The sequence below is a fragment of the Bos indicus genome, chromosome 3 (genome assembly GCF_029378745.1).
Source record: "Bos indicus isolate NIAB-ARS_2022 breed Sahiwal x Tharparkar chromosome 3, NIAB-ARS_B.indTharparkar_mat_pri_1.0, whole genome shotgun sequence".
NCBI classification, from domain to species: Eukaryota; Metazoa; Chordata; class Mammalia; order Artiodactyla; family Bovidae; genus Bos; species Bos indicus.
In genome coordinates this window covers 16,913,559-16,939,191 of record NC_091762.1, presented here as the reverse complement: position 1 = coordinate 16,939,191, position 25,633 = coordinate 16,913,559, and the positions used below count along the sequence as shown (strand labels likewise).

Here is a 25,633-nt window from a genome sequence, read left to right as displayed (position 1 = left end):
TGGCCTAGGGGAATGAAGGACACGTGGCTTGAAAGATGTCCCCAGGGACCTCTCTGTCCTTTAAAGTGTCACACACACACTCCTTTCCCCTCAAGCCCATTTAGATAGCGACACTCAAGCCTGCTGAGGTCCCAGACCCCAGCCTTCCCCAGTCCTGAGGGAAGAGACTTGGGTCAGGAGAAAGGAGCCAGAGAAGGGCAGCCTGGAGGAGGGAGCCGACTGAGGGTTGTCCGGGACTTCCTTTCAGTTCCCAGAGCAGCTAGCACGCAGGCTATCTGTCAGCTAACAACCTCTCCAAACTGGTTGGGCTAGCTGCTCCTCCCTCCCTCAGAATTCCATATCTTCCCTGAACAGAGGCTGCATTGCAACCCCCTTCCCCCAAACACACAATCCAGCACCCACAACGACATCCAGGGAGCCTGGACCGGAGTTTGAGGTGGGGGGGACTCAGCCCAACCCCAGGGGCCCTCCTCAGCCCATGGGGAGGAAGAAGGCAGGGGAGTCAGTGTGATCAGGCGAAGCTCAGAGCCAGAGTCTCTAGGCTCCTTTCCTAAATTCTGAGGTCCAGGCATATCTCACAGTGTCCCTCCCTCGTCTCTCTCCTTCCAGGGTTCCTCTGTACTTTTGCCCTCAATTGGGCTTCCCTGGTAGCTCAGGTGGTAAAGAATCTGCCTACAGTGCAGGAGCTGCTGCTATTGCTAAGTCGCTTCAGTCGTGTCCGACTCTGTGCGACCCCATAGACGGCAGCCCACCAGGCTCCCCCGTCCCTGGGATTCTCCAGGCAAGAACACTGGAGTGGGTCGCCATTGCCTTCTCCAATGCATGAAAGCGAAAAGTGAAAGTGAAGTTGCTCAGTCGTGTCCGACTTAGCGACCCCATGGACTGCAGCCTACCAGGCTCCTCCGTCCATGGGATTTGTCAGGCAAGAGTACTGGAGTGGGGTGCCATTGCCTTCTTGGAGTGGGGTGCCATTGCCTTCTCCGACAATGCAGGAGACCCCGGTTCAATTCCTGGGTTAGGAAGATCCCCTGGAGAAGGGATAGGCTACCCACTCCAATGTTCTTGGGCTTCCTTGGTGGCTCAGACAGTAAAGACTCTGACTGCAATGCGGGAGACCTGGGTTCGATTCCTGGGTTGGGAGGATCCCCGGAAGAGGGCATGGCAACCCACTCCGGTATTCTTGCCTGGAGAATCTCATGGACAGAGGAGCCTTGGCGGGTACTGTCCATGGGGTCCCAAAGCGTTGGACATGACTGAGTGACTAAGCACACAGGGGTGTCTGTGTCTCAATGAGAGGACCCTTCTGGAAGTGTCTTATTCTTTTTTTTTTTGGCTGCACTCCGAGGTATGTGGGACCTTAGTTCCACAACCAGGGGTTGAACCCACATCCCCTGCATTGGAAGGTGGATTCTTAACCACTGGACCACCAGGGAAGTCCCCAAAGTGTCTTATTCTGAGAATTCTTCTGAAAGGGTCTCAATCTGGGGACCCCTCTGAGGGTATTTCAATCGCAGTGTTTCTCCAAGAGTGCCTCAGCCCGAGGTCTCTAATATCTCAGTCTGGGCGTCCCTCTTAGGGTATCTGTCTTGGGGGAGCCACTCTGGAATGTCTCAAGTAGACCCTCAGAGCTCCAGCCTGGGGTTCCCTCTGAGGTTTCTCTGTCCAGGGGTACTTACAGGGCAAATCTCAATCTAGGACCCTTTTATGATGTGTGATGAGGAGACTGTCTTAGACTAAACGTTCCTCTGGACTCAGCGGCCTCAAATGATAGCCTCCTGACAGTAAGGCGGTGCCAGGCCCTGGAAGGCAGCACCTGCTGAGTTGCCCCACCCCTGCTCCCTCTGGTGGCAGATAGTGTAAACCGCATGCCTCTCCAGCCAAGAAGGACGAGAACCCGGTCCAGTGTACCCATTGAGAGACGATCCCAATTCATCACAGAGGCTCTGGAATTTCAACCCAGTTTCATCTATTCTTTTTTTTTTTTTTTTGGCTGCACCGGGTCTTAGTCGTGGTACGAGGGATCTTCGACCTTCACTGTGCAGGATCTTTAGTTACAGCATATGGGATCTAGTTCCCCAACCAGAGATGAAACCCAGTTTCTCCACATTGGGAACGTGGAGTCTTGGCCACTCCACCGGGGAAGTTCCAGTTCCACCTATTCTTGTCTTTGTGACTTAACCTCTCCAAAATCTGTTTCCTCTTCTTTGATACAGGACTTAAAAATAGTACTTCCCTCAACAGCCTGTGAGAATTAACTAATGCAAGAAAATGCTCAGCACCATTCCTGGCACAGACCAAGCCCTCAACACATGTTCACTGCTATCATTACCATCCAAGGACACAAACCCCAGGAATAAGAAAGTAAAAGCCAAGACCAAGCCCCAGAGCAGCTGGCGGGATATAAGTACCCTCACATGTCCCAGAGATCTCAGTCTACCTTTCATATATTCACTCATCAACCGTGTATTACTGAGCACCTACCTGTTCGAGACCTGATGCTGCAGAATATTTGAAGACGAATTATGTTGGTGCTCATAATTTTTGGACTTGCCCTCAGGTGGGGGCAGAGCTTTCCCACCCCCCTGGTCTCAAGAGAAGAAATCAGGATGGGTCTGGAATAAGCAACATCCGTGTTTCAAGGAGAAAGCTTTATTTGAGGGGAGTGGGGTTCAACCCAGCCATGCCATGCCCGCCCCCATCCCAGCCAGCTGGCATCACTTCTTCCGGATCTCCAGGGCCTTCTCTTTCCTAATCTCCTTTGCCAGCTCCCCAATCAGCCTCCAGTACTCGCTGAACTTGAGCTCTGAGTCCTGATTCACATCCAAGCTCTTCATCTTCTCATCTAAGGAGCCCACATCCTGGGGAGACACCACAGCAAACAGTAGAGTTAGAAATGACTGTTTGGACACAGGGAGACAGGGAAGAATTGCCAGTCACTATTCCCTTCCCTCAAAGAGCACTAGAGCTACCCTCACACCTTCTGGATGAAGCTGCAGCCTCAACATGGCACTGCCCTGGTGCCCGACTCCAGGGGGAAGCAAAGGGTGGAAGTGGGGAACCTGGTTATAGTGTGTGCTGTGGTCTAAATACACCCACCATGGGGGATTGTGAACCATAAACGTGATGTCACTGAACGCAGAGAGGGGAAGAGATGCACAAATGGGCCTTCAACTGCAGGTACCAGGAGGTTTCAGCACATCACTGCACCAGCCCTGGGATAAGCCCAAGGACACTTGGGGAGCCCTTGTAGGCATGGACTCCCTCTGACCACCCTCAGAGTCTTCTCAGGCCACCCTCCTCCCTCACAGAAAGTTGGAGGCATTCACAGCACTTTGCTGCCTGCTTGTGTAACCCTAATGCCTTCTCATTCTTCCAGCCGGGTCACTAGCCTGGTAGATCAGGGGAATGGCAAGGACACAAGGTATCTGGTTTTCTAGGGGGTCCTTGGCAAAGTCTCTCCCAGCAGACCTGTGAAATCTAAGGATATTCTAAGTTGGACCACCGTGATCAAAGGGTTTGTTGCCAGATGGATAACCACAACAGAAAAGTTGACTGTTGAACAACAGATCCATGTCAAACCAGACAAGGATGCCTCAGGCACAGCGCATGCCCAACATTTGAATCAACGTTTGGATGAAGGCTAAGGCGGCTTTCCAGATCTATAGATGGCACGAAACTAATTCATAGAAGAGCTCAACAGACTTTTTTAAAGGACACAGTCACACTTAACTGTAAAATACTATAAGCATTGCCAGGGGAAAGCAATTGCAAGTGTTACATGGGGAGGGAGAGGGGAAACATACAATTAGTCAAGAGAAAGAAATAAAAAGTAAAATTGTTAAGAAAGAGGATGTAAATTCACCCCTTGTAATATTAGCAATTAGATAACTGTATACCTAGGAAAAACCAAAAAGAGCAATAAAAGCTAACATTTCAGCAAGTGTAAGCATTTAATAGTTCTGACTGTTCCAAGCATTATGCTGAACATATTACATGCTTTACATCATTCAGTCTTCATAATCTGCTAGAATGAAAGGCTCCAGGAACATAGGGCCCTTGTCCATCTTGTCCACCACCGTGTTACCAATGCCTGGGAAAGTGTTTGGCACAGAGTGGAGGCTTGGTCACTACTATAACCCAAAGCCTAGGTCAATGTCAGAACAGAACATAGTAGGCACTCAATAAATACTGACTGAATAAATGCAAGACCAATCCAACAAGAACGGTACGAGTCCAGTTCACAGGTGAGAAATCAAGGCTCAGAAAGATTAAAGTACTCACCACAGATGACAAACTAGACCCTGTATTTGAACCTAGGTTGTCTAACTCGGAGCTTATGCTCTTAGCTACAATTCTGTATTTCTTTCCCCCCAAAAAAACTATTAGAAATGATAAAGTATCTGGTGATAATATTAATACTCAAAAACAAATACCATTTTGGAAATATAATATGAAAGATTCCACTGAGAATAGTAAAAATATAAAATAAAGCACTCAGGAAAAATGTAGAACTATATTTTAAGCTTTTGTGAAGAAAACTGAACTGAAGGATATGGAAGAAAACATGGATAAGACTGAGGGCAGGAGGAGAAGCGGGCAACAGAGGATGAGATGGTTGGATGGCATCACTGAGTCAATGAACATGAGTTTGAGCAAGCTCCAGGAGACAGTGAAGGGCAGGGAGGCCTGGCATGCTGCAGTCTGTAGAGTCACAAAGATTCAGACAAGACTGAGCGACCAACCAACACCACCTAAGAGTGAGACACCACTCTAAGTGCTGAAAATAAAGCAGTGAGCAGATTCCTCCCCTTTATGAAAATCAGAATGTTTCCTCCAATGGAAAGGAAGGAAATTACATGTTACTTCTTGGTAACATAAAATTATATAATGGAAGAACTTCCCCGGTGGTCCAACAGCTAAGACTCCACACTCGCGATGCAGGAGGCCTGGATTCAATCCCTGGTCAGAGAACGAGATCCCACATGCTGCAACTCAGACTTGGCGCCGTCAAATAAGTAAATAAATATCTTAAAAATAAATTAAATTAAATTATGTAATGGAGGCTGTTGTGAAGAAACTGTCCTGAAAGAAAACAGCTCTAGGGTAAAGGGGACAGAGGGCTACCCAAGTGACACAGTGGTAAAGAGTCCACCTGCCAATGCAGGAGACGCAAGAGGTGCAGGTTGGATCTCTGGGTTGGGAAGATCCCCTGGAGCAGGAAATGGCAACCTGCTCCAGTATTCTTGCCTGGGAAATCCCATGGACAGAGGAGCCTGGTGGGCTACAGTCCATGGGGTCGCAAAGAGTCAGACACGACTGAGCGACTAAGCACATATCAGTCCTGATGTCTTAGGCTTCCCTGGTATCTCAGCAGTAAAGAATCCACCTGCAATGCAGAAGATGTGGAGATGAGAGTTCAATCCCTGGGTCGAGAAGACTCCCCTGGAGAAGGAAATGGCAACCCACTCCAGTGTTCTTGCCTAGAAAATCCCATGGACAAAGGAACCTGGCAGGATACAGTCCATGAGGTCACAAAAGAGTCAACACGACTGAGCAACTCAACAATAACAAAGGTACAGGGCACAGGAGGTGATTTCTGTGCTCGGTGGCGAAGGAGGGCCACGCTGAGGACGTGCCATCTGAGTCAAATGAGGAGTAAGTCTAGCAGACCCCTGGGGGATGTGCATTCTGAACCAGGAGAGGAAAAGCAGGGACGGCAAGTATAAATAACTATCCCTGCTTTTGAGGAGTTTTACTACAAAGGGGAGCAGAGGTGTAAGGCATAGCTGGAGGGAATTACAGGGTCAAGGGCGGTAGAGAGGGAAGTTTTAAGATTTTTTTTATGTGGGCCATTTTAAAAGGCTTTATTAAATTTGTTACAGTATTGCTTCTGCTTTACGTTTTGACTTTTTGGCCACAAGGTATATGGGATCTTAGCTCCCTGACAAGGGATCGAACCCGTGTCCCCTGCATTGAAAGGGGAAGTCTTAACCACTGGACCACCAGGGAAGTCCCTACAGAGGGAAGTTTTGATGATGCAAGAGAAGAGAGGAAGAATTGGGAGAGTTATGTCTTTCAGAAGGTGAGAAGGAATGGGATTTAGCGCCACCAGCAGAGGGACCAGCCTTAAAAGCAGAGAGAGATCATTCCCGTAACATGAAGGCAGGCAGGAAATGCGCTGATCAGTTAGTAAATTTGGGGGAGGAAGCACATAGAAGTTTCCTGATGGCTTTTATTTTCTCAGTGAGAAAAATTCTCAGTGACAAGGAGATTATGAGAAGAGGTCCTGGAGTTGAGGAGAAAGGAAAAGTTGTGAAATAATCATCTGAAAGGGCTGGTAAATGAATCAAGTAGGGGAATGGAGAATGACCAGGCATTGCCAACAGTCATAGATTTAAAGTAAGACAAGTCAACGTGGAAGTATATTTTTCTCCAGCCAAATTCAGCCGCAGAATGGTGGGTTTCACCAGCAAGCTAATGGCGTTGAAATGTCGGATTTTGAGATTTTGCCAAATAACTAAGACAGAAACAAAGAGAATCAAGGGGAGTTGAGCAAGTGATTATAGTGGTGAGCCTTAGAACCCAGCAGAGTAAGAAGGGAAGTGAGGTCTTGAGGGATGGTGATGGAAGATGGAAAAGTGTTAATTAAGGTCAAGAGACTGAAGGTTCCAGTGGAGTCAGAATGGTGGAGTGAAGGGATGGAGTGGATGGAATGGCAGGAGGTGGTCGATGAAGACAGGCCTGAAACTGAGATTGTGGAGACGATGCACTGGTAATGACAAGATGTAAAGATCATGAACAGGGCAGTGGGGCAGAGAGGCAAGAATGCTGAGATGCAGGAAGACAGAATCCTTGAAAGTAAGGAATTGAAGAAATCGAAAGGCCCAGGTGTGGAATGAGTTGTCTGTGTGGATTCTGACAGTGGCAATGACGAGAAGAAAAACAGTAAGCCAGAAGCTGAAGAGCTATAAGGTGTACAATTAGAATGGCAGGCGTATATATGAGCTTCCAAGGAGATGAGTGTCTCACGATGAAGATGGAATTTCCTGGCAGTGCAGTGGTTAGGGCTCTGTGCTCTCACTGCCAAGGGCCTGGGTTTGACCCCTGGTCAGGGGAACTAAAAAAAAATCCCACAAGATGCCACAGGTGCAGCCAAAAAAAAGAAGAAGAGATGGGGAGAGCAGGGACAGGAGAGGGAGAGTGGGGGAGGAGAAGGAGAGGAAACTATCATTTGGAAGTTGCAATGAAAAGCAAAGAGGTCACTACCTGAATTTCCAGGCCCAGAAGGAATTAGATTTGGAAGAAAAACCAGTCATTATTTGACAGGGCTACAGGGAATGCTGTATTTTCAGGGGAGAGCCTGACGTTTCCTGTGAGAAGAGGAAGGGAGAAGTTTAAGGATGTAGGAGATATTCCAGATGATAGACTATGCATTTCAGAGACTAGTTTGTAGGGATTTTTTTTTTTAATCCATATTCACACACTTTCGTGTGCCTGTGAATTTTCAGAAAGGATGTAAATGAAACTGAACAGCCTGGGATGATGTGCCAACCCAACGAAGATGAAACGTAAATCCCTACCCCATCCTGTAAGTAGGAGAGAAAGAATGATGGTGTCAGTTGCATTACCGAGGGGATTCCCAGAGAGCGCGGGGAATAACCACAAACCACTTACAGGAACCTCCTGCTTTGAGATTCTGCGACTCTGTGAGTTCGGCTGTGTTTTTATTTTTAACAAACCCTTTCCCATAGCTGAGCCTCAGTTTCTATACATGTGAAGTGAGGACTTTGGACCATATTTTCCCTTGGCCTCCTTTCAGCTCTGACGGCCTATGAATCTTCCGGAAACCAGCTCTGGGTCCAGTCCTGTGCTGGGAAAATGAAACCAGAGAGACCCAACAAGAACCCAACAGCATCGCCTGGCAGGAGCACAAAGTCCTTTGCAGCAACACACATGCACTCATAGTATTACCTAGTCACACACACACCAGGCAAGAACAGCCAGAACCATTTACACATGCAGTTGCCACACACTTCTTCTCAGTCCACCTGTGGTCACCTTATGCTCAGCAATATCTCCTCACGGACCCAGTGTCCTTCAGTCCCTGGCTCCCAAAACCGCATGCCCAGAGACCCCCACCCACCTTGAGCAGGTGAGGCAACTGCTGAGTGACCAGTTCCTTAAACTCATTGACGCTGAGGCTGCCTTTTCTGCCTTCCCGCCCTGCAAAGGTGAAGAAGGTGGTGACCACTGTCTCAATGGCCGCCTCCAGCTCAGTGAGTGGCTCGGCTGCCATCAGGACCCTGCAGCTGGGGCTGATGTCCTCACGGGGCTGGCCTGCCGGAGGGGGAAGGAGAGGAAGGGAGAGTCAGGACAGGCCAGAGGCCCCTGCCCTGGCGCTGCCACCTCAAGTCTCTGCCTGAGGAAGCCTCACAGGGAAGAAGAAAAGGGACAAGGATGAGGGGATGGAGCTTGGGGCAAGGGACCAGGCAACGGTACCTCAGCGTGAGGAGGCAGGAATGTTCACTTCCAGGAACCCCTTCCTCTCTAGGTCTCACAGTCTGGGGATCCTTTTGCTGTATCCGTGTCTCAGGGACCCCTGTGCGTTGGTCCCTCAGTCTGGAGACCCCTCCATCTGGGAGGAGGCTTTCGGACTGGGGTCTTTCTTTGGACTCCTCTCAGTCTCGTGTGGCCCCTCTCGTGGGGTTTAGTCCCAAGGACCCTTTCTTGGAGTTTCACCAGCCTCAAAGGGTCACGGGGTTGTTTGTCTCCAAAGCTTGTTTGTGCAAGGACCTGGGTCTCCACCCGCCTGCACTGCACCCGCCCCCACACACACACACTGGCCGCTCTTCCCAGCAGAGAAGCCAGGGTCTGGCAGATGCCCAGCTGTGGTCAGGGCTGGCTCGGTCTGGACAGAACCCGCCTCTCTGTCGCCCCACGCACATCTCCCCTCGGGGGCAGCTGGGCAGAGTGTGGAGCTCAAGACCCCACAGCCCTCCCTACCCTCGTCTCCCAGAAACAGCGGTCTGGGCTGGGTACTGGCACTCACAGCCGGAGGCAGTGGTGGAGGGGGGACTCGGGGGGTGACGGCTGGGTCCATGCCCACTCATCCTCCCTTTTCCAGCCCACCCCCTCCCCTCTGTGAGGACTGTTGCTGCATTTCCCAAAGCCATTTCCTGAATCCCAGTCTAAGCCAGGTCCAGGGGAGGGACTTGGGAGCCCAGGGCGGAAAAAAATGCTCCCCAGGCTCCCTCCAGGGTTAAAGGGAAAGACTCACCGGGGCAAGGAGATGGGGTGCAGCAAGCAGGAGCCCCAGGGCTGTGGTTTATAAACCTCCAGGAAGGAGGAGAGAGCCCCTCCCAAGCCCGGAGGTGTCAAATTTCCGTCGTAGATTGTGGAGAGGAGACCTGCCCAATCACACATACGGCATCCCACCCCTGCTCCAGCAATCAGGCCAGGAACCCTGGTCCCCACAACCCAGCCCACCTGCCTCCACTTGGTGAGGGAGGGGACTCCCTGGAGCTGCCTGGCCAGATCCCACTCATCAGGCATACTGGGATCCCATCACTCCCAATACAGGGAGCCTGCTGGCCCACCATACCCCCTTCTCTAATGAGGTGTATGTATATTTCCATTGCAGAGAAGGCAATGGCACCCCACTCCAGTACTCTTGCCTGGAAAATCCCATGGATGGAGGAGCCTGGTGGGCTGCAGTCCATGGGGTCTCTGGGAGTCAGACACGACTGAGCGACTTCACTTTCACTTTTCACTTTCCTGCATTGGAGAAGGAAATGGCAACCCACTCCAGTATTCTTGCCTGGAGAATCCCAGGGACGGGGGAGCCTGGTGGGCTGCCATCTATGTGGTCGCATAGAGTCAGACACGACTGAAGCGACTTAGCAGCAGCAGCAGCCTATTGCCATTGGGAGAAGGCACTGCAGATTGGAAAAACAACTGGGGGAGCTCAGCACTGAGAGGTCCCATCTAAGAAACACCACAGAGGGCCCCTCAAAATGAGACCCCACTAAGGATCCTGCAGCCCAAGACCTCCACAGAGGATCCATTCTGAGACCCGACAAACAGAGCGGGACCCAGGCTGAGTGCCCCGCACAGAGGAGACCCTGGATTGAAATCCCTCAGTGGGGTTGTCAGGATGAAACCCCTCAGGGAGACTCCCAAGACTAAATTATTCACCGAGGAGTCCCCTCCAAGATGAGCCCCCTCAGTCAGGTGCACACACCTCCTCTCTGCCCGGCTGCACACCCATTATTACTGGGAGGGGAGGGTGGAGCATGGGAGGAAGAGTCCAGAAGGCCTCTCAGTGTTCCTTCTTCCCAGGACCTTTCCCACCTCCCTTCCTCCTGGGCCCTGCCATTTGGGGCCCCTGCGTGGGGGTGGCATCCAAGGCTGGAGAAGAGGACACAGGGCAGCCTGTTTCAGCCCAGGAGACAGAGGGCGCCTCTGTCCACTCCTGGCCCCTCGCCCCACTGGGTGTCTGTCTGTGAAGGGGTGGAGCCGGTGCGGAGGGGGCGTCGCAGGGGAAGGACAGCTGAAGACAGGTCTTCCTGCACAGCTCCAGGAGCCACATTTGCAGCCTCGTCTGCCTGTCCAGAACCTGCTCCCAGGCTGACAGTGAGTATCCTGCCCCATCTGCCCTGCTCCCTGCCCTGGCCAGCCTGGGGAAGAGGGGGCTTCAGCAGGGTTCCAGGAGACTGAGGCGGATGGCACTGCAGTGCCCTGAGGGTCTGAGAGGAGTTTGGGATTTGGGGGAGACATTGTTTGGAAGGTGCTGGGGGGAGGCAACTGAAGGTCAGAGGGAAATCTGGGAGCTTGGCGGGTGAGGAAGCCAGTGGGAATCCCAGCCACTGAGCTTCCAGGAGACCCGGCCCTCCTACCACACAGCCCTCAAGAGCCCCCACAAAGCTCCCTCCCTCTCCCAGGTGCTGGAGAGGAGAACCAGCTCTTGCCTTGCTTCCAGTGGCATAAGAATAAGAAAGCAGATGGAACTGCTCCTTCTGCACACCCACCCACCAGCAGCCTTTGTGTATCTGCCACCCCACCCAGCCTTGCCCAGGTTCCCTCCGAGAGCATGGACCATGTGATACCAGGAAGAGGGGGCACTAGGGAACTCTACCCACTCCCACCCTCCCTTCATATGACCTCCCTTTCTCCTCCTCCTCTTTCTTGTCCCATACCTCGGCTCCTCTTTCCTCTCGTTCTTTCCCTTTGTTTTTCTGTCTACCCCCTCCCTGCCAAAGTCCTTTCAAAATGGCCCCTACGCAAAATCCCAGGCTGCTCGAGGTCTCCAGGCACCCTCTAGGTGCCCTTCCTGGATGGGGCTGGTAACTGAGCCATGAGCACCCCTCCCTCTTCCTCCTTATCCCCTCTATCAGCCCCAGCTTGGGTTCCATCTCCCCCAGGTTTCTGTGACAACCGCTTCTCATGTCCGGAGTTCAGGTGACACATACAAGGGCTCCATTGAAGAGCTAGGATGTCATCTGATCAGAGCCCATTGTCTGACCCCTCAGGCCTGGGGAAGGATGGGGATACCTGATCTGAGATACCTGAGCTGCCCCCGGAGGCTGTGGAGGGGCCAACTGTCCCAAGGCCAAGGGAAAGAGGCCTTGGTAGTCCCCTCTCTTCAACAGACCCCTCCATTTTCCCCTCCTCTCTCCCAGCCCCTTGGATTTAGAAGATCTCATGCATTCAGCCTTTATCTCCCCAAACACATCCCAGCCCCATCCTCCCTGCTGCCACTGTCCTAATATCACCCAAGTTGGCCTGGGGACAGGAGCGGCCAACAGCAGAGACAAGATCCCGCAGGTATCTTCTCCCCTTCCTTGGGAGCCCTGGCTCCAGGGAAAAGGCTCAGACATTCCTCTTTCCCTTCCCACTACTACCCAGTAGAAGGGCTGATTCTGCAGAGAAGTAAGAGGAACCAAACTAGAGGTAATGGAGGGAAGCCAAAGTGACATGTTCAGGCTCCCTCCCCATGAATCTTGGACCATCCACTCGGACTGCCACCCTTTCCACCAAGCTGACCAAGGGCTCCAGGCTGACTCCTTGTTTATGGTGGGCCACAGAGTCAAGGTTATAGAAGGGAGCCCAGCCCACCATCCCCAATAGCAGAGCTTGGCTGTGCTAGGCAGGCAATCCAAGGGTAAAAATAGAGCCAGAGGAAGCCAAACTGGGTCCTGTGACCACCCCCGCCTGCCTGCCCCACCCACCTCAGTGTCTGTCCAGGCAGCCAGGAGCCAAGCAGAGTCCACTCTAGGCCTCTAAAGTGAGCCCAGCTCCAGCTGCTCCACCTCCATGCCCAAAGCCCTGACTCTTTCTGGCTAGGGTATGGATTGAAGGGCTCAGAGAATGAGTCTAGAAGTTCTGTTTGTGTAAAATCTCAGGAAAGATGAATTGTGGTGGGGATCCGATCTCATGGCTCTTTGAGCTGTGGGACCCTACCCCAACCCCAGGTACCCTAAGCATGGTCCAAGCTCACTTCCATGATGGGACGTGGGTAGGTAAGCTTCGAGATGGGCTCTGAGCTGGAGACGGCGATGGAGACTCTCATCAATGTGTTCCACGCCCACTCGGGCAAAGAGGGAGACAAGTACAAGCTGAGCAAGAAGGAGCTGAAAGAGCTGCTGCAGACGGAGCTCTCCGGCTTCCTGGATGTGAGCACAGGGTGGGGGTACAGGGTGGAGTTGGGGAGGGATGGGGGAACAAAGTATGCTCCTCTCTGCCATCTCCCCACCCCAGCTCAGCCCAACCATCCGTCTCCTACCCCTCCCCCCGCCCCCCACTCCTCTGGGTTCAAGTCAAAATGCCCTGATTTACTGATCACCTGTTAAGGGCTAGGCGATGTGTAGACGCATCAATAACAAAACACACAGCCTAGAAGGAAAAGACTGACACTTGAAAGCAAACCTTGATCACCAGGAAGCACCCAGGGCCTTAACAGAGGTGTCAGAAAGGATTATGGGAGAATATTAACCTAACTGCAGTGGGAGAACCTCTCCAAAGAGGTGGCACTCAAGCCCCTGGAAGATTATTAGAGTAAGTAAACACATTTTAGGAGGAGGTACAGTATCTGAAGTGTTCCCAGGTGGCTCAGTCTCAGAATCCGCTCCAATGCAGGAGCCACAGGAGACACCCCTGGGTCAGGAAGATCCCCTGGAGGAGGGCACAGCAACCCACTCTAGTATTCTTGCCTGGAGAATCCCATGGACAGAGCAGCCTGACAGGCTACAGTCCAGAGGGTCACAAAAAGTTGGACACGACTGAAGCAACCTTACACGCACAATATCTGAACAAGAGGATGGGAGAAAGAAGATGGAATATGTTCAGTAGTTTTGATTGAACTGAAGGATGCAGAAAAGAAACCAGTAGAAAGTGTATCAGCTTTTAGATTTTATGAGACCTGGGTTCAAATTCTGATGCTATTACTTTCTAGCTGTGTGAGTTTGGGCATGTTCTTTAACCACTAACTGTCAATTTGTTTCTTCTCTAGAATGGGAATAATGAAACCCACTTCATTCTAATTGTGCTAGAATTAAATGAGAATGCTTGTAAAGCTCCTAGTGCAGAACTTGTCACATTGTAGGCACTCAACATATGGTAATTGTTTTTATTATTCTGCCTTGTTAGGGAGCTAATTCTGTAGGCAACCGGAAGCCACAAATGTTTCGTTGGTTTTGAGGAAGGAAACAAGAGTCCCATAATTATAAGTAGTTTTCCTCTTGCTCATCTCTGCCTTTTTCTCCCCAATCACCCCTCCCCCCATGCCCCTGATTCAGTGCTATTCATCTCCCTGTATACCTGTCTCTCCATCTCCTCCCTCCACAGGCCCAGAAGGATGCAGACGCTGTGGACAAGGTGATGAAGGAGCTGGATGAGAACGGAGATGGAGAGGTGGACTTCCAGGAGTATGTGGTGCTGGTGGCTGCCCTCACGGTGGCGTGCAACAACTTCTTCTGGGAGAACAGTTGAGGAGACAGCCCCGCGGCAGCGCTCGTCCCCTCCACCCTGCCATGCCTGCTCCTTCACCCTGCTTCCCCTCACCTTACTTTTCCCTCCCCACCAACAAGGGCGCAAGAATAGTGGGCCAGGCCTGCAACTCCTCTTTCATTAAAGGCTTCTGTCTCACCAGCCGCCCGTTGCTGTCTGTCTCCTTTGGTAACAGCATAGAGTAGGTGGACAGTATAGAGTAGGTGGGGAAATGAAGGCTGCTCACTCACAACTTGCCTTATTTGAGGAGAGATCTTTTTGGAGATAGGTCAAGGGACCGTTGCATCTTCCTATTTAAGGAATGCTGAAGGCCCAGGAAGGCTGGGATTCAAGGTTCCAGCTAGAAGTGGAGGATGTATGAAGCTAATACGTGTACCAGCGTCTCAGCTATAAAGGCAGAATTTCCCTTCAACCTTCCAAGTATTTACTTAAGACCTACCATGTGCTAGACATCGTATGGGAGCTGGGGACACAGCAGTGAGCCTAACAACACACAACCCTCAACGTCACATAGGTAAAGCCCAGTAAGGATACCAAAACATTAAACTCACAAATATATGCTAAGAAGGAAAATGAAAGGATCTGATGCGCTTATATTGGGGGCAAGGGTGAAGATGTGTTCATTCACTCATTCTTCAAATATTTGAGCCCTTTATTGTGTGTCAAGGCATAATAAAAATCCCGTATAGGTCTGCATCAAAATCCACACGAACGGAAAACGGCGAGAGCGGACACGGAAACGGGAGGGGAGACGTAAAGGCCCCACAAAATAAGGATTTAACAATATTCGGGCCAAGCTGGGGAGGGAAGTGAAGAGGGAAATACGGACAGACGGTGGTGAGTGGCGCAGAACCCAGTAGAGGTGTGCTCTGACCACTGGCCCCCCCGGCCTCCGTTGGGGCTTTTGCTATAATCTACAATTCTCTGACCCGGGCCCGGGGTGAATAAGGGGAGTGCAACTACCCGAGTGCAAACTCCTCGAGCCCAGTGGTCCGCAAGAAAGATCGAGGCACATCCGCCTAAAGAATTTTAGTTGTTCTGTCTTAGTTTCAGGGGCAGAAGGACGCGCGAGAAAATACGGACCACTCTTTCACAGAGATTAAATCAGCCCCAGAGACGCAAATCACTTAATCATCCGCAGCCCCTTAAAACCCAAGAGCAAAACCATTTGGCCACGCCCTTCCCTGGGCGGGGCGCTGCGTGTAATACGGACAAGGCCTTTGCTAAAGTCCCGCCTTCTCCCTAGGGCTCCGCCCTAATCCCCGCACAGGCGTGGCACAAGTTCTCCCGCCCCTCTAGGGGTGCGGCGGATCTGACGTCTGACGTAGCTGCGTCGACGCCATTTTAGCCGGTCCCATTCTGCCCTGGACGTGGCGGCCATTTTGTTTTCCACACCGAGCGGGAGTTGACGGCAGCGGCGTAGTGAAAGGAAGGAAAGAGCAGGCCGGGTGAGCAGGCGGACCGGCCGACCGGACAACCAGCCAGCAGCAACGAACTAACTTAACAATCTACCGCTTAACACATCTAACCAACCGCCCACCAAGTTAACCCGAGCCCCTCCACCGTCAACTCAGGTTCGGCCGGCCTCCGGCCCGCCTGCCGCAGCCGTGGTGGCAGCCCCGGGAGGAGCACTGGCGTCCGTTTCCTTCGGTACGTGTCTTTGGTGAGGAGGGCAGGAGTTTGGGGGAACGGAGGGGCCCGGCAGACGCGGAACAGGAGCTGGTGGGATGTGGAAGCAAATAGAGGAGTCGGAGGCCCCGAAGGGGGCGGAGCCCAGAAGAGGGAGGCGGGGGAGACCCCGAACTGGAAAACTCGTCGCGGGATTGATGGAAAAGGTCGGAATTTGATAGGGATGAAAAAGGAACGTTGGCGAGTTGAGCTACGTCGGCGGTCCTTACAGGTTTGAGACGAAAGGAGGATTACACGACTTCAAGTAAAGTTGGAAAGTAATGGCGGCTTTAGGGTTAAATTTTGTGGCGCGCTCTCTGGGAGCGCACGCCCAGGGGAATGTTCGTGTAGGAAATCTTTCCTATTCCCTTCCTCCCCCAGGTCGCCAGGCCCTTGCTAATGCCCCTAACGTGATTGCGAAATTGGTATACCTGTGTCATCTCTCTAGATCAGTAGTTCTCAGTTTTAGCTGCACGTGAGAAGCAGCGAGGTAGACGTATTTTCCCTTGCTATAAATGGCTCATCCCCAGACTTCACCATCAGAGATTGTGCTTGAAATGGTGTGGGCCCAGGCTTCTGAGTGCTTTTTGTTTTGTTTTTTTAAAGCTCCTTGCCGCCAAGGTTGAGAAGGACCGCTGTTGGTAAAAAACCAGACTCTTAACAACACTTGCTTTGGGTCTGCCATTTTGGAGGCTTGGGCAGATATTTTTTGTCCTGCGGCCTTGAAACTCAAAGTGTGTGTGTTCAGTCGTGTCCTACTCTTGGCGACCCCATAGACTATAGCCCTCCAGGCTCCTCTGTCCATGGAATTTTTCAGGCAAGAATACTGGAGAGGGTTGCTATTTTCCTACTCCAGGAGATTTTCCATACCCTGGGATAGAACCCATGTCTCCTGCATTGGTAGGCGAATTCTGTACTACTGCGCCATCTGGGAAGCCCCAGGAGTTTATTAGTTTGAAGTAACTAGCTTCTGTTTCAGTACCTGAAATGAGTTTTGGTGTGATTGTTGATAGTCATCAATACAAGCCTTTTCATTCATTTTGGGGTCTTTCGGTCTTGTTGAAATGAGATAGTCGCCGTTCTGGTTTGCTCATTCTGCCCATTGTCCTTTGTAGATTCTCGGGATTTGAAGATGGCTGCACAGTCCGCGCCGAAAGTTGTGCTAAAAAGCACCACCAAGATGTCTCTAAATGAGCGGTGAGGCAGCCAACAGCAACTTCAGCTCGTTCATAAGAAAACATTACTTAAATTGGCGCTGGGGTCCAATGCACAAAAGTCTGTTTTAAACTAAATACCAACAGAAGGCTACAGACCTCTGTTCTTAGTTGCATCGTATGTGGTACACAAAACAAATTGGGCGGTTGTTTCAAAACCCCTTATCAGTAGATTTTTATATTATGCTATCTGAAATATTTATCTGGTGGGATGTATTTTAAAAAGACTCCTCACACCCTCCCTTTTCTTCACATATTTTTACGTTGATACAGGGGTGGTGCAGCTCGGTAGCATGACCCTAGCTGCAGTAGGCTTGCTGCCCAGTCCAAGGCCAGCAGTGTTGTGTCTGGCCTGTAAGAGGCAGGTAGCAAGCTAAGAATATGTCCAAAGGCCCTTGAATGTCATTCTTGGGCCTTGTAAGAGGCACTTGCTTTGCTCCATTTCACTTTCTTTCCACTCTGCTTTAGTTTGTTTTTGTTTTCAATTCTTTTACAGTTGAGTGTTCTCTTTCATCCCATTAAACTTAACTTGACAGGAGTAATAGAAGAGTGTCTTCACAAGCTCTTAGATGATTGAACTAACCTTTTCAGAAGTTATACTTTGGAGTCAGAAAAAATATATCATTTGATACAAAAAAAAGTTATAGTATTTAAAGGCACTTTCTGTCTGAGAGCTTTGTTCATTGAGTGCCTTTGACTAGTGACTTTATTAAGCTGGTATTAGCCACTAAATGATTTACTTATGTTTGTCTTTTCTGAAGCATATTTACTTCTCTTTATCTCTTAGGGTGTGTTACTCTGATTCTCTATATTTGCATATTACAAGTGACCAAATACATGCGAAAATGTGATATGCTCTTATAATTTATGTGGGTATATCATTTTCATGGGCTTTGAAGGTGCTCTTGTCCTTCCGTATATTTGCCCGTAAAATAGCACCCTCAGGTCTCCTGAGGTTTTGGCTTGCTTTGTCCGTCTTTGAAACTACATCTTCTGTCTCTTGTCATCATATCTGCTTATTGCGTGTTTTTCATGCTTTCCACCTCTAAAAGCCGTTACCTGAGCCCTTGTTATCACTTTTGATTGAATGTGCTACACTTAGCTGCATTTCTGAGTTTCTGATTCTTGCAAGTTTGTGGAAGCAGAGGAGTCTTGAACCCACATCAGCATTGATCTAAGTGTACCACTTTAAGTTCGTGGGATCTGGAGCTCCTGGTCTAGCAAGCCATGAAAATGCCAATAAATGTTTTGTAAATAGCTTTTATTTAAACATCCATTTTGTTCGACCTTGAAGCTTTACTAATATGCTGAAGAACAAACAGCCGATGCCAGTGAATATTCGGGCTTCGATGCAGCAACAGCAGCAGCTAGCCAGTGCCAGAAACAGAAGACTGGCCCAGCAGATGGAGAATAGACCCTCTGTCCAGGCAGCATTAAAACTTAAGCAGGTGAGAGCATGGGTCATAATGCTCCAGAAGCAGCTGATCTCTGTCAGGCAGTCCACTGAGGCTGTCAGGACATGATGGGTAATTATGAGGTGGCTCAGGGCAAAAGCTGAACTTCTCTGGAGGAGAGAGAAGCTCAGAGGATTCCCATTTGGGCAGGTACCAATAAGTAACTTTTTGTTGTTTTTCTCTTTTAGGGAGTTTGCCATCAATGTGGCCTGTTTCTATGTTATCAATGAGTATTAATCTCTTGTTTTCTGATCCTTTGCCCGTAAGAATAGATTGACTGGCTTTTCCACAAAGAATTTTTAGTTTTCTGTTTTAGATGATCTTCAAAAGTCCTATATTCCCCATTAAATTATTTACAAATTAGGGAAATGACTTTATTCTTGCTTCCCTAGTACAGGGAATCTGAAAGGCCTCTTAGTCAAAGGTTTTCAGTGCTAAACAGTGGAAAGAGTAGGGTGACCCTCATCTCCACAGCACCTAAAGTCTTGTCAGTAAAATAGAACTACAGCACTGAGTAATTTAAGAGTTAGTGGGTTCGCTTTCAAATTTCCATTAAGAAATAATCCTATTCAGATCTGAAATAAAACCTGCTCTTTATTATTCATAGACTTTTTATGCAAGTCCGGACAGTGGCTGTGGAAGGATATGTCCAAGCTGTGGCTGGGCGTCTGGAGGGCGGTGCCATGCAACTGTAAGGACTTTAATTGGAAGCACTGCATGGCTGTGCATAAAATCAGCAGTTAAATATAACTCCCACCCCCATCCTGAACCATTGGGCTCATTGACCAAAAATAAACAAGGCCTTCTGCTTCAGCTACCTTAAGCCTTGGAGTGGCTGCATTCATCCCTGACTCAGGAAAGCAGTAAAAGGCACCACTGTTTTCTAAGAGTAAATATTAAAAATTGCTGAAGACAAGTCTGACATATTATTCCAAAGGACATTTTAACAAGCTTTAAATATAATCTGTGCAGAAAGTAGCCTCTAGAGCAGTGGTGTCCCATAGAACTTGCTGTGATGATGGAAATGCTCTATCTATATCTGTGCTCTCCAGTACAGTAGCCATTAGCCACGTGACTGTTGAGCACTGAAAATATGACTAGTGTGATTGAGGGGCTTAAATTTTTTATTTTACTTTTTTAAGTTTTTTTGTGTGTAATAGCCACGTGTGGCTAGTGGATACCTTAGCCTATAGCAAGCACAGCTCTAGAGTGGAAACTAGATGGCATAGCTGACATACTTGAGCTTCTTGTTAAGGTAGAGAATAGGGTTGGTGGCAAGGCAGGACTGGGAAGGGAGAAGAACTTCTAAGTACTATATAGGCTCCCCTTAAAGCACAGATCTTGAGAGGATATACTTGGAATGACCAAGCACAACAGACTTGTAGAATGAAGTCTTGACCTCGTGTCATTCAGAGCCTATCCCTCTGATAAGCAGTTTGTAATCTCATGCTAATAATAATTCACAGCATATGGTTGCAGAGAAAATCATTTGTAGTAACTTGTATGTGAAGCCTGAGGATACATAATTTATTTTCATTCATATTGACTTAGTGTTTTTAGGAGAACAGGTTTGCTAGGGCTTTGGTGTTCAAGGCGATACAGTCATCCATTCCTTTGAAGGAATTTAATTGTCTGAGATCTTGTTTTCATGGTTTCTCTTTGAGGGACAGATATATTGAAAAATCTGTATGGTATATCCTTGTTCTCACATGTGACCCTGAGTTTTATGATTATAACTCAATTCTAATGCAGGTTTGGCTGGTTTTTTATGGACATATATTTGAGTTATATGTTTATTATAAATTAAAGGTCATTACACTGACTTAATGGAGCTGTTTGCAAAGGTAGACATGGAATTATCACTATTGAAAATATGTAAGGAAAGGAGATTTGACTTTTTTGTGTTTATTTACATCTTAAGGTAAAAAGTGGACCGTCTGGAGATAGATACTCAGAGGAAAAATGGACACACTGGCCTCTTTGACTGAGAAATCAAACTTGTTCTTATGTCACAAGAATTCAAATGAACTTATAATTTAAATTTTGCCCAGAGTGTGATGAACTTCCTATGGTGTTTGAGTAAGCCTTTGAAGAGAGTGGTAGTCCTTGGGCAGGTATGAATCAAGTCATATCATTGTCAACTGGTGGTGCAAAATCAGCAGAATCCACGATTTGAAATATAGTGTACTTATTAAAACTTGCATTCCAAGTAGTGGTATATGACTTCTGTAGCCAAACTAGTGAGATAATTTGTGGTGATGCCAATTTCATGGAACCATACTCAAGCTTCTTAGAAGCTCTGGATCAAAATTCTGCTTCTCTTACACTGTGTTCTGAGGCAAAGGCTTGCTTCTGGTTTGGGATCCTTGACAGCAAGTGCAGGTTTATTTCCCACCACACAGACATCTCGCTTCTTTTTCTCTGCACTTTTAGTTGCTAAATCCCATTGGATTGCTTTTTTGATCTCAATTCCCTAACACCTTTTCTTCCAGAAGAGCTTAAAGCAGCGCCTGGGTAAGAGTAACATCCAGGCACGGTTAGGCCGACCCATAGGGGCCTTGGCCAGGGGAGCAATCGGAGGAAGAGGCCTGCCCATTATCCAGAGAGGCTTGCCCAGAGGAGGACTTCGTGGGGGACGTGCCACAAGAACCCTGCTTAGGGGCGGGATGTCGCTCCGAGGTCAGTGCTGTGTACCTGACAATTGTTCGGGACCCATCCCCTTCCCTTTTCTCTTGGGCTGCTATGGACACATTTGTTTAACATCTTTAAGCCTGAATTTGTATTAATATAATTAATAACTTTTGAAATCACGTATTTTTAATAGTGCTGCATGTCTTTTATCGATACCATTCCTTTTCTGATAATGTGCAATGGTGAGAGGCTATGACCTGCGTAACAACAGGTAATTCATGTCATCTCCATTCCATCTTAAAACACCCTGCTGCTGCTTGAATCAGAGCACGTTCAAGTTCTAGAAATAAGTCAAATTAAGAAATTTCTGGGTCTTTTGGCCTATATCTTAACTAATCATCTGTTCCTGGTTCTATTCTAGTGAAACACTGTTACACCTGGAAAAAAAGGACAAGTTGACCCATAGCTCTTAAATATATGTAACATTTTGGGCACTGTTATACTGTTCCCTGTATAGTTCTTGTCCCCTGCAAAAATATGCTAAGAGCAGGAATCATATCATTTATTTTTAAATCTATCATGATGCTAGGCACCTATCTGTGATTATTCAATATATACTTATTAATGTGTATACTTACTAATTTATTTAACTGCCAACTTCTTCCAAAAATGGATTTGTGGTCAGACTTGTTTAATTGATTGAATAAAGAGCAGCTTAATCTGTTCATACTCAGTGTGCAGCTTGCCCCACCCAACCTAAAAATTAACTGAATTAACTCTCATTTAACCCTCACCGCCTTCCTTTGGTTAGAATCTACTTTGTCTCTCTTGGATTTACCTGCATATACATTGTATGCCTCCTCTCCAAGGTCAAAACCTGCTCCGAGGTGGACGAGCCGTAGCTCCCCGAATGGGCTTAAGAAGAGGTGGTGTTCGAGGTCGTGGAGGTCCTGGGAGAGGGGGCCTAGGGCGTGGAGCTATGGGTCGTGGCGGAATCGGTGGTAGAGGTTAGTCAGCTACCAACTTCAGAGACTAGCTTCCCCTTATTTCTCTCCCTTCAAAACTCAGAGCCACCTTTCTGCACAGCTTCAAGTCATAGGCAGGCTTATTTGTTTGTCTTGTTTGTTTTATGAAACTGGCTTATATTCTAAATACACATGCTGGTAGTGTGAAAGTCTGTCATGGGTTTTCCAAGAACAGTGAGGTATGTGTTACAGAGCCAGATTATATGCAGTCTTCTTTCAGGCTCTTGCAAATTTAAAGTGTATTATTAAAATGACAAGATGGTCAGTTAAGGGTTTTATCTTTTTTTGTCCCTACCCCACCACCACACAATCCACCTCGTAGCTCAAAACCCCACTTTGAGTCTAATAATAGAGAAGAGGGGGATGAACAAAAGTAAAGCAGAGTTAAAAAGACGGTAGACTTGGAGATAGGTATTGACTGAGTTTGGGTCTCTGCAAAACCAGAGATTTTTCCATCACAGTAGAAAAAGCAAGATGGTATTGTGTCAGTTAATTAACTGACTCTTGTTGATAATCTTACCTTCAGACTTAGTGATACTTGTCTTGTGACTTCATGGCCCAGATTGGAAAAGAATTTTTAATGGTGTTGCTGTTGTTAATACCAAATCTCATGGGAGTTTTCTGGCTTAGAGCTTAGTGGAAAACTCCCAACAACACCTGTCCAGGAAAAAAATACGTATATTCTTGTAGCCCCTGTGTATATTTGCTTTGGTCCTTTTAAAGTGTGTGGTGGGTCTTCCATAATTTATGACCTTGAAGTAGCCAGGGGATAATAACTGTTGAGAAAGGACATTTGATAACTTGAGGGCTTATTTTCTTCTCTCACATTATATGTTGCTTGGCTTATTGAGTGAACTGCAAGCTAGTTTGGGTTTCAGGATGAAATAGCATGTTCAAATTATCTTGACTTGGTTTCTGAGAGAGACATCACAAGGATTTTGTGGGGAGGAGTCTAAAGTAGCTTTTCAGAAAGCTGGGTATGTTTTGTTAAGTGAATTGAAACCACCTCTCAGATAACCGTAATTGTTACAATGTGAATAGAATCAGGAGATCCAAATGGCTGGAACTAGTCCAAGTGTTTTTTCCCAACTCCCTTAATTGTTCCTATGTCAGAATAACTCCTCAGTCTCCTGACATAGGATCAGCCAGCTCCTTAGGTTTGATAAATTTGAGGAGAGATGAGCTAATTTTTCTGAAGGATCGCCAATAAAGTTTAATTTGAAAACTGTCTAGCTTCACATCCCGGTTTCTCTGTGCCCTTGTTACTTCCTCCCTATCTTACTAAATGGAGTTATCTATAATGTATTTGCATTTTAATTATAAACATAGAGTGAGTCTCAAATTTTTTAGTTTCTCCATTTTGAGATTAAGAAATTTTTAATTACCAGTTATTTTCCCTTTGATAGAATTTAAAAAATTAGCATTTAGAGATGAGCATGTAATAAGGGATTCATTATGTGTGCTTTCCATGTGTTGCTTTCTACCCAGTGTGTTTCCTGTTTTTCCAGATTTCTCCTCTTTGCCCTGCCCTTCAGCCTTTCTCAGCTAGGCCCCGCTGCTCTGAGGGGCATTTACCATTGTACCCATTAAACATACTTGTAACTGTTCTCTTCTTTTTCCTTTGGGCCAGGTCGGGGTATGATAGGTCGGGGAAGAGGGGGCTTTGGAGGCAGAGGCCGAGGCCGTGGACGAGGGAGAGGTGCCCTTGCTCGCCCTGTACTGACCAAGGAGCAGCTGGACAACCAGTTGGATGCGTACATGTCGAAAACAAAAGGACACCTGGATGCTGAGTTGGATGCCTACATGGCTCAGACAGATCCCGAAACCAATGACTGAAGCCTGTCCACCCTCCTGGAAGACTCTTGTTCAAGTCACACATCTGTAAATAACTTAGGATAACAGATGGGAAGAAAGCTGACTGATACTGAAAGGACCTATCATAATAGGCTCTGGACTGACTTGCCACCAGTTTGTGCATCTAGTGTGTTCCTTTTACTTTTTGATACTATGTTGTATGAAACCCTTTTTTTCCCCCTCTGACTGGGGTTTGGTTTTGTTTTGTTATTTGGGGGGGAGGGGTTTCCTTCACCCAGACTTTTCTTTGAACATGAATGTGTTGGCCTTGTGGCTAGTACACCCTCTTCCCCCATCTGCCTCCCCTCATCTGTCATATGCTTTGACAGTCTAACATTTCCTCTGTTCATTTTGGTGCCCCCGTGAAAAAGTCCCAAAAAGAGCCCACCAGCGTTCCACCTTAACGTCTAAGTTTCTGAGAGAGAATTCTGTTTTACATTATTTTTAAAAGCCTCTAAAGTGTTCAGAAAATCTGGAGCTCATAAATGCATTCTGCCACATTGATGTTTTAGTAAATTGGGAACATTGACATAGCTACAGGGCTACCAAACACGTTAATCGTGCTAGCAGCTCTGATTTAATTAAAGTTATTACCGTGTACGTTTGTACCACTTAACCATTGTGCTGGGTTGGATATGTGCACTTTCTACCCAGGAAATGAGATTTATAAACCTGCCCTCTTGGTTTTGCATCATGCTCTAAGGGATGTTTTGGGGTTGGCTTAACATCCTACAAAAGAGGAGAAAGCCTTTTGGTTTGGCAGATGCCTCAGAAGGGAAAGGGCTGAAAATGGATGACAGATACCTGGTGGGAGGGGTCAGAAGATAACCTTGCTGAAGTGCTGTTGTCCTTCTGTTTACCCCAGACCAATCTTGGGCTTCTCCATTTGTTGACCCTCTTCTCAACTCCCCACGAAGGTTAAAGTTCAACCATAGTCTGTCAACTATTCAGTTTCAGTAGAATCTTTTGTTTCTGGCTCATGATAACAAGAAATTGTTCTCTCAAATCCAGCCAGGACTTTCTCTTTATTTGTTGGGCTATTTGAAATGCTATGGCCACTATAACAATATTTCAACTCTACCCCTGTAGAGTTGTGAGTCCTTCAGGTTGTGAGTTTGGGGCAGAAAGTGAACAATTTTCCCTCTTTTGAATAATCCCCAAGGCAAGATTAACCGTACAAAGTAAAGTACTAACTCATTTGATGCATAGAAAGCTCAAAAGCATTAAAGTCTCAGAAGGCAATACCTGGTACTCCCAGGACTGGTTTCCCTTTTCCCCAGTGCTGTTTAAGGGAAAAGAAGAAACTAACCACCTCCAATCAAACCAGTTACATTGAGCTACTTAGTACCCTAAACTGTGTGTGTTGTTGCAGACTGGGAAGCAAATTTTGGTTGGGAAGACCTGAATTTGAATCCCTTCTATATGACCTCACCTATTTAACCTCTAGGTGGGGAAGCAAGTAGTCTAGTGGTAGATGGGAGAGTTTGAAAAGACCATATGGGGTTGGGAGAGTCATGTTGACATAACCAACCTGACCCAGTTTTGAAGTTCCTATATTACAACTAAATGGAACGTGGGACTGGAGGTCTTCAGCCCAGACATACGTTGATAACCTTTACATTGTAAAGAGTAAAAGATATGTTTGTGTGGGCAAGGCTAATCTTAAAGATAGCTCCTTATAACTCTGACTCCAAGTAGACCCCCAAGACTTTTGTTGCAGAGGTACTGATTGGCAGTGGGCAGGCTACACCTTGAGATCTTCACTTCCAGGGCTTCCTGGACA

The 25,633-nt window shown here is 47.9% G+C and overlaps 3 protein-coding genes across 7 annotated transcripts; 2 read left to right on the top strand and 1 right to left on the bottom strand.

Annotated features, from left to right (window-relative positions):
• Positions 1–2,633: 2,633 nt before the first annotated feature.
• On the bottom strand, positions 2,634–9,398 carry S100A13 (S100 calcium binding protein A13). Of its 2 annotated transcripts, none has more exons than XM_019955250.2 (3): positions 9,278–9,398; positions 8,144–8,337; positions 2,634–2,858 (listed from the first exon to the last, which is right to left on the bottom strand). In XM_019955250.2, the coding sequence occupies exons 2-3, from the start codon at positions 8,294–8,296 to the stop codon at positions 2,715–2,717; spliced, it is 297 nt and encodes a 98-aa protein (XP_019810809.1). In that variant the 5' UTR covers positions 8,297–8,337; positions 9,278–9,398; the 3' UTR covers positions 2,634–2,714. The 2 variants fall into 2 exon arrangements, with proteins under 2 accessions (XP_019810809.1, XP_019810802.1); XM_019955243.2 differs by lacking the exon at positions 9,278–9,398 and adding an exon at positions 8,500–8,791.
• Positions 9,399–10,483: 1,085 nt separating this feature from the next.
• Positions 10,484–14,145, top strand: S100A1 (S100 calcium binding protein A1). The gene is made up of 3 exons (XM_019955222.2): positions 10,484–10,632; positions 12,519–12,671; positions 13,843–14,145. The coding sequence occupies exons 2-3, from the start codon at positions 12,531–12,533 to the stop codon at positions 13,984–13,986; spliced, it is 285 nt and encodes a 94-aa protein (XP_019810781.1). The 5' UTR covers positions 10,484–10,632; positions 12,519–12,530; the 3' UTR covers positions 13,987–14,145.
• A 1,215-nt stretch (positions 14,146–15,360) lies between these two features.
• Positions 15,361–24,860, top strand: CHTOP (chromatin target of PRMT1). 4 transcript variants are annotated; one of them, XM_019955174.2, is made up of 7 exons: positions 15,364–15,654; positions 16,788–16,869; positions 18,181–18,334; positions 18,948–19,031; positions 20,833–21,019; positions 21,841–21,978; positions 23,627–24,860. In XM_019955174.2, the coding sequence occupies exons 2-7, from the start codon at positions 16,805–16,807 to the stop codon at positions 23,830–23,832; spliced, it is 834 nt and encodes a 277-aa protein (XP_019810733.1). In that variant the 5' UTR covers positions 15,364–15,654; positions 16,788–16,804; the 3' UTR covers positions 23,833–24,860. The 4 variants fall into 4 exon arrangements, with proteins under 4 accessions (XP_019810770.1, XP_019810733.1, XP_019810762.1 ...); XM_019955203.2 differs by lacking the exon at positions 18,948–19,031 and having other exon boundaries at positions 15,366–15,654; positions 20,836–21,019; XM_019955192.2 differs by lacking the exon at positions 18,948–19,031 and having other exon boundaries at positions 15,366–15,654.
• Positions 24,861–25,633: the final 773 nt, after the last annotated feature.